Source organism: Trypanosoma cruzi, genomic scaffold (genome assembly GCF_000209065.1).
Source record: "Trypanosoma cruzi strain CL Brener 1047053516901 genomic scaffold, whole genome shotgun sequence".
NCBI lineage: Eukaryota > Euglenozoa > Kinetoplastea > Trypanosomatida > Trypanosomatidae > Trypanosoma > Trypanosoma cruzi.
Genome location: NW_001849414.1, coordinates 68,613 through 76,082, shown reverse-complemented (window position 1 = coordinate 76,082; position 7,470 = coordinate 68,613). Strand labels below are relative to the sequence as shown.

General features: G+C 53.6%; 2 protein-coding genes and 2 pseudogenes across 2 annotated transcripts, besides 4 other annotated features; all 4 read right to left on the bottom strand.

Annotated features, from left to right (window-relative positions):
- Positions 1-3,906: a sequence feature (areas not merged during assembly with more than two copies in the genome that could not be assigned to a particular haplotype).
- Tc00.1047053510833.40 lies at positions 59-2,524 on the bottom strand (annotated as a pseudogene).
- Tc00.1047053510833.20 (mucin-associated surface protein (MASP), putative) lies at positions 3,784-4,536 on the bottom strand (the record flags this gene model as incomplete). Its single annotated transcript, XM_800091.1, has 1 exon — positions 3,784-4,536. One exon carries the CDS (start codon positions 4,534-4,536, stop codon positions 3,784-3,786), a length of 753 nt encoding a protein of 250 aa, XP_805184.1.
- Positions 3,907-4,449: a sequence feature (areas merged during assembly that could not be assigned to a particular haplotype. This can correspond to areas where the two haplotypes were merged or to regions with more than two copies in the genome that were merged during assembly.).
- Positions 4,136-4,197: a sequence feature (GA-rich).
- Positions 4,450-7,470: a sequence feature (heterozygous, non-Esmeraldo-like haplotype).
- On the bottom strand, positions 4,804-5,130 carry Tc00.1047053510833.15 (annotated as a pseudogene).
- On the bottom strand, positions 6,775-7,470 carry Tc00.1047053510833.10 (trans-sialidase, putative; the record flags this gene model as incomplete). Its single annotated transcript, XM_800090.1, has 1 exon — positions 6,775-7,470. A coding segment is annotated over one exon (696 nt), but the record flags the coding sequence as incomplete, so codon positions are not given.

The following is a 7,470-nucleotide window of genomic DNA, read 5'->3' as shown; positions in this document are numbered from 1 at the left end:
GGGGAATATTTCTTGTCCGGGAGGACAGTAATTCTGTGCAGGGAAGGTCGCAGTGGTCTCAGCGCGGCAGCCAGTCACTCCTCACAGAGCCGCAAACCCCCCACAGTCCCAACAGAAGAACAAGCGATGGCAGCACCTCGTTGCCAAACACAGTGCCGCCATCACCATGTGCCCCACTGTCACGAGCGGCAACGCCACCCGTTGCTCCCGCCGCCAAATGTTCAGCAGAGCACTTCGGGCGAGACACCACGGGTGAAGAGGTACGCGCAGCCACATTCTTCGGAATAGAAGCTTTGTTTGCGTTAAGCGCATTAATCTCATTGCCATCCAACGGGCGGTTGTACAGTAGGACGTTCGTCACAGTCACAGACACGCCTTCTTTGCTCCCTGTTTTGTCTCCATCCCCTCCAATGCAGAAGTGGGAGACCACATTAATATCCGTATTTTTCAATTCACATTGCGCATCCTTACACACAAGTTTACCATTAACGTAGATCGAGCCCTGTTTGCCGTTCTGTAGCACAATCGCCACCTGGTACTTTGCATCTGTCTCCCAAGTGCCGCTGAGCTCCTCGGTCTTTCCGCCACCCTGCAACAATTTCCACCTCTTTTCTTTGTTGTACGACAGTCCCAGAAGTACTGCATTCTCTGCGTCATTCGTCTTCACACCCATCAAAGGAATGGGAGTATCTTCCTTCGTCGGCACCTTGTGGATGGACACCGTCGCCACAAGAGTGAAGTTGTAGTTCGCGAAGTGGTACAGCTGATTCTCCCCCTGACTGCCAACAGGCCACTCCGCCCACGCTCCTTTGAACGTCACTCCGCCGGCATGCAATGTTGCCTTCGCAGCCCCTTCATTATTATTTACCGTGGCGTTCACCCCGAGGTACTCGTCCCTCCATGTGTTACCAGAGAAGTTGCCGGACAAAAAGCCAACCAGCCCATCCGTGATCTTAACACCGCTGCAGTCATTTTCAGTTGAACGATCCTTCTCAGCACTTGAGGGGCACAGCTGGGAAACGCTTTGGTCCACTTTATTCCAGGTCGCCACCACCTCCTTCATCCGCTTCAGCTGCTCACTCAGACGCACAGAGACCATACCAGGTGATGGTTTGCCCTCATCGCCCTTCTTCTCGTATAGTGCAATCAACTCCTCATTATTATTGGTTTCACCACTTTTACCACTTTTGTACAACAGGGAGCTGGCGGCAGCATCGTCCCCTTCCCCGGGTACCGGCCCAATATCAACAATGTGCGTATTGTCCGTCAGCCAAAGATGGAGTTCACCCTTTTGAGCGCCTCCCTTCTCAAGCTTCTCGGAACACACCGGCAGAGTAACAAGCATCACGTCCCTGTTCTCAATCGTCGCTGTGATGAACCCGCTTCTAACGCCCTTCTCATGTAGCTTACGGTTGTTGCCCCACACGCGCGAGAGTGTCCCGAGTGCCTCCGTCCACGGCTTCCCCTTGTCACCGATCTCGTACACCCTGCGGCGGCCATCAGCACACGCAGTCATCATCATGAGTTTTTTGTTCTTCCACCCCACGACGGAGGGATCACTGCAGCCATCGTCAGAAATCCCCTTCGACAGCGTCCAATTTGCAGCATCCGAGGAGTATATGAGCAGCGAAACATTGTTATTCCTTCCACCCTCCGCAGTGCCATTAACATTATTCTCCTTCACGGCCTCCATTGCGAACACAAGCGTACCGTCCTCCATCTTAACACCCGATCCACCACCGCCAATGTGTCCTGTCAAAGTGTCATCGTTTTCACCGATAACATTGCACAAAATACTGATAGTATCATTCCAATAAATTCTTTTGGTACTTTCATCCACACCACTGACGTTCCCTTTCACCAGCAAAAGTCCCCACTGAGCCACGCCAGCCACACCTACCTGGCAATTAGGGAGACCTTTACTCATGTAGACTCCAGCAAGCATGCAAATATCATTTCCCTTCACAACTGTTGTTGGACGGCTCACATGTACTCTCGTCCCGCCTTGGGAATCATCCTTATCCTCTGTTTTGGAGGCGCAATTCCATCCATCGGTTGGACATTCCTCCAGCACCTCCTTCTTCACCTCAGCTGCTTCCAGGGCTTTTGGGTTTTTGTCGTCCAACTTCATGAATTGTGAAGCAATGCAAGGAAAAATGACGCTATCCTTCTCGCACCACGTCTCGGCAACGGCAAACACTTCACCATTCATCTCAACAAGACTGGGAGCATGGAGAAGACTCACTTTTTTCTCTCCATCTTTCACATCTCTCCAAACGAAACATTTCCCCGATGAAGAGCCCTGACGTCACTCTGATCCTTCAGCAGCCACAGCCCCAACACTGTTGCAGCACAACATCGCAAGAAGAAGAAAAAGGGGCACCGCAGAACAGAAGAGATGCCGGGACATGTTGGGCATCCGCCGCTCACTCCCTCTTCCTTCCCTCCTCCTTCCGCTGGATCCGGTCACGCGGCGACGGTTGTGTGTGCGGGGTGCCTTCACTGCAGCAACACGTGAGAGCATATAAATACGTGTGGGCGGTGTGTGTGCTGTTGGTCCTTTCAGAGCCTTCGAATTCCACAGTAGCGATTAGCGCTTGGTATTAACTTCTTTCCTTTGTGTGTGAGTGGTTTAGAAAAAAAAGGAAAAGAAGTGAAAAACACCGTCACCCATCCACAGTGAGCGGCATCATCATCCGCACCGCATTCACTCCCAACAACAACGACAACTCGCGCGCACAGACACACGGAACGAGAAGGAAGAACAGTGCAAAGAGAACACACAACGACTGTTGCCACCAGCAGGAGCCACGGCTGGCGCTTCTGCCACGCGTCATGCACTCTCCGAGCTACGCCGACACACAAAACAATCAGCGAGATGCAGAAGGGTACACAACTGCCCTTCGCAACACCAACGCGCCATCGCCAGTCGTTTTACTGTTGTCTCTTCCCACACCCTCCATCGCACATCGCCCCGCACAGCCGGAGAATCCTCCGTCGCTGTACGAACAGCGGGAGGAACACGTCGGCATGTGCAGCTGCCAGGAGAGAATCCATACGCATATCTCCCAGGCTCCCTCAATGCCGCGCCGCCCACGGGCAGCACGCCAAGAAAATCACGCTCGCAGCACGGCAAAAAACAAAATCGCAGTCTTCCGTCACCCCTCCTCGAAAGGGCCGCCGCAGCCAAAATCTTGTGCGTGTGCGCGTTCTCATCATTCACGCCGCTCCACAGCGTGTGCCTGTGTTTGTGTGTTTGTCAGCGCCTATACTTGCAGAGCAGATCTACAACACAAGAGAGTCAAAAAAGGCAACAACAGAGAAGCGGATAGCACACACGCAAATTACTCATATCATCACACACACATGCAGCCAGCGGAATGGGTGCACTCAAACAAAACACAAGTAAAACAATGAAAAAAACAAAAACAAAAAGCCAAAGCGTGGGACGACCAGCGCACACTCTCTCGTTGCTCCCGTAAAGCAAAACACACACACAGGGAGAGAAAGAGAGAGATCGCCCACTAAAAGCAATAAAATAAAAAACAGAAACAGTTACGGTGCTCCGCCCATGCAGCCAGGCAGGACGGCAGCGGTGCGTGTCGTGCAAAAGAGAGCACCAACGGGCATGCATGGGTGTGCATGCATATATACAATGAGCACATTATATGTGTGCTTCGTGGGATGAGGTGAGGGCGAGAGTCCATGCAAGGGGACACACACAGAGAGTGAGTGAAGGACGAGTGCGTGTGCGGGCGGTGCACGGCTCTCTCTCCCTCACTCTCACGCGGCCACCACCGCAGCAGCAGCCGCACAAGCAACAACAAGAAGAAGAAGCAAAAGAGGGGAGGTGGTGTGGGAGACCGCGGTGCTGCCGTCACTGTCGCCAGTCGTCGCCGTTGTAGTTTTCATGGCTGTGGCCGTCACTGGTGTTTCTTTCGCATTGGATTCTTTATTTTCATTTTGTTTTCCTTCTGCTACCCCTGCAGCATCAGCTGCTGGATCATCGTCTCCAGTTGTTGGTGTGCTGTTGGGATTTGTTATCTTCGATGATCCCTCCGCACCAGAAGATACAATTGGCTGCTCTTGACCGGCTGCTGAGATCCCCTCCGTGGTGCCGGTAACAGGTTCTCTCTCTTCTTCTTTTTTTCTCTCCTCCTCCTCTTCCACTTCCTCCTTTTTTTCTTCATTCTTTTTATCTTCTTTATTTTGATCCTTTTTTTCAATCGTTGCACTTGCCGTTACTGATGCTTCTCCTCCGGGTTGTGGTGCCGGTGACGGGCTCGGTACCGCATCCGCTTCCGCTGCCGGTAATCCTGACGCCTTTGATGCTGGTGCTTGTGGCGCTGTCTGTTGAACGTTTTGTTCACCTCCTCCAGCGCCAACGACGGTCTCTCCTTTGCTTTGAGGGTTCTTGCCGGACGTATTACCCGGAGAAGCTGGAGTTGTTTCAGCTCGTTCACCACCGCAGACACCGCACCACAGCACGCAGAGGGCACACACCAGCAGCACACGGCCAGTCATCATCATCGCCATCACTGCTGTCACTTGCGTGTAGCCTTCAGCACAAACTAACAACACGTCAACGCAGAGTGAAAGCAAAGAGAGACATGTCACACAGCCACGCACCGTCCCATCCAGCAATGAGAGTCACGCACCACAACAACAATTGGGTGGGCGCGGTTCAACAACAATCAAAAAACAACAACCAAAGAATTAATCCTCGCCGTGCCCGTCCCTCACACCCCCACAGTCACTACAACCGTTATTCCTTCTCCTCAGGCCCTCACAGGCACGCCACGCTCACTCCAGCACGCGCCCCTCCAGCACAGGCCTCGGGATCGTCGGGCCCTCCCACCGCACGCAGCCGTCATGCGCTCCCGCTGCGCCGCAACGTACGCCACCTCCTCCCAGTCCAGCAGCTCCGTGTCCGCCACGTCCCTCACAATCGCCGCCATGCCACCGCCACGCACAACACACACAGCGCCACAATGTCGTGCCGCCACTCTTCGCCAATGATGAGCGCAACACCCAACGCGTACTGGCGCACGTGTCCCATGCGCTGCAACAGCACGCGGATCAGCCTCACCGTCATGCACCGCATCTCGTTGTCCTTGTGGTTGGAGCAGACACTCCCATCCTCTCAATCCACGGCCTGGTGCTGCAAGAGGCTGCCGAGGGGAGCCACGTGTGTGTGGAAGACCCCAATGCGCGGGGCGCAGTTGGCAGCCACCCACGCTCAGTTCCTCGCACCTCCCCGCTCCCTCCAATCGCCCACACACAAGGGCGGTGCCATGGGAGAGAAAGAGAAGTCCGCCGCACAACACATGCACAAATGCACACGCAGCAGCAACGCCATCCACGTCGCACTGCAAGAAAGATCCATGCGCACCGCACACACACAACCGCAAAGAAAAAGGGACGGAGCGCATCCAAGAACAGAGCACAGTCCTTCACTTCCCTCTGCCCTTACAAATTGGCATGGCGCCTCACAGCAGGTTGTGGCGGATTAGTGTTCCACACCCACAGTGAGGCACGGCGCACACCATCCGCTCCCCTCCGAGTGCACTCAGCAGGCCGGGGCAGGGCGCCCAGTCACCCTCGTGCCATCGCAATGGGGAGCACAAACAATCGTCGTCGCGGACCATCGGTGCCTCTAGCAGGGAAGAAAGAGAAATGGAGGCATGTCAGCAGCACAGCCAGCAGAGCGACACTCAACGGGACACGGCAACACAAAGCGACGGTGAGCACAGCACAAACGGAAACAAGCCGCAGCGAGATACCCAAAAGAAAAAAGAAAAAAGGGGTGAGTCATGCAGAACCCACAAAATTAAATAATTGTTCAGGCAGGACTTTTATTTCTTGTGCCTAGAAGCACATGGCAGCCGTGTGCATACATTTTGCCCGCACAAAAAATGGAAACTAAAAAACAGATCTTGCTGTTCCACGAGCCCACACAACACCCTTCACACGTCATGCGGCATGTGGCCTGTTCCTCCAATCCTCCTTTGTGCACTCCGTGGGAGACACAGCAGTGAGGCCGGCACCGCGTGTGGGCAACAAATGAAAACAAAAGGGGAATACGTCACTCGTGACGGTGTACAGCTTCAACCATTAGAAGAAAAAACTTTATTAAAGCAAAGCACCAACATCAAAAAACAACGAAAAAACAATCAAATACAAAAAGAAATGTGCAGCCGTCACCACACAAAAAATTAAGGTTAATAGGAATATGCCCACAAAACAACAACACAAATAAAGATATAAAAAAACAAAATGAAAAAAGCCGAAGCGTGGGACGACCAGCGCACAAACTCTCATTGCTCCCGAAAGCAAAACACACACACAGGGAGAGAGAGAGGTCGCCCACTAAAAGCAATAAAAACAAAACATAAACAGTTACGGTGCTCCGCCCATGCAGCCAGGCAGGACGGCAGCGGTGCGTGTGGCGCAGAAGAGAGCACCAACGGGCCTGCATGGGTGTGCATGCATATATACAATGGGCACATTATGTGTGTGCTTCGTGGGGTGAGGTGAGGGCGAGAGTCCATGCAAGGGGACTCACACACAGAGAGTGAGAGAAGGACGAGTGTGTGTGCGGGCGGTGCATGGCGCTCTCCCTCACTCTCACGCGGCCACCACCGCAGCCGCAGCCGCACAAGCAGCAACAAGAAGAAGAAGCAAAAGAGGGGAGGTGGTGTGGGAGGCCGCGGTGCTGCCGTCACTGTCGCCAGTCGTCGCCGTTGTAGTTTTCATGGCTGTGGCCGTCACTCCTCACAGAGCCGCAAACCCCCACAGTCCCAACAGAAGAACAAGCGATGGCAGCACCTCGTTGCCAAACACAGTGCCGCCATCACCATGTGCCCCACTGTCACGAGCGGCAACGCCACCCGTTGCTCCCGCCGCCAAATGTTCAGCAGAGCACTTCGGGCGAGACACCACGGGTGAAGAGGTACGCGCAGCCACATTCTTCGGAATAGAAGCTTTGTTTGCGTTAAGCGCATTAATCTCATTGCCATCCAACGGGCGGTTGTACAGTAGGACGTTCGTCACAGTCACAGACACGTCTTCTTTGCTCCCTGTTTTGTCTCCATCCCCTCCAATGCAGAAGTGGGAGACCACATTAATATCCGTATTTTTCAATTCACATTGCGCATCCTTACACACAAGTTTACCATTAACGTAGATCGAGCCCTGTTTGCCGTTCTGTAGCACAATCGCCACCTGGTACTTTGCATCTGTCTCCCAAGTGCCGCTGAGCTCCTCGGTCTTTCCGCCACCCTGCAACAATTTCCACCTCTTTTCTTTGTTGTACGACAGTCCCAGAAGTACTGCATTCTCTGCGTCATTCGTCTTCACACCCATCAAAGGAATGGGAGTATCTTCCTTCGTCGGCACCTTGTGGATGGACACCGTCGCCACAAGAGTGAAGTTGTAGTTCGCGAAGTGGTACAGCTGATTCTCCCCCTG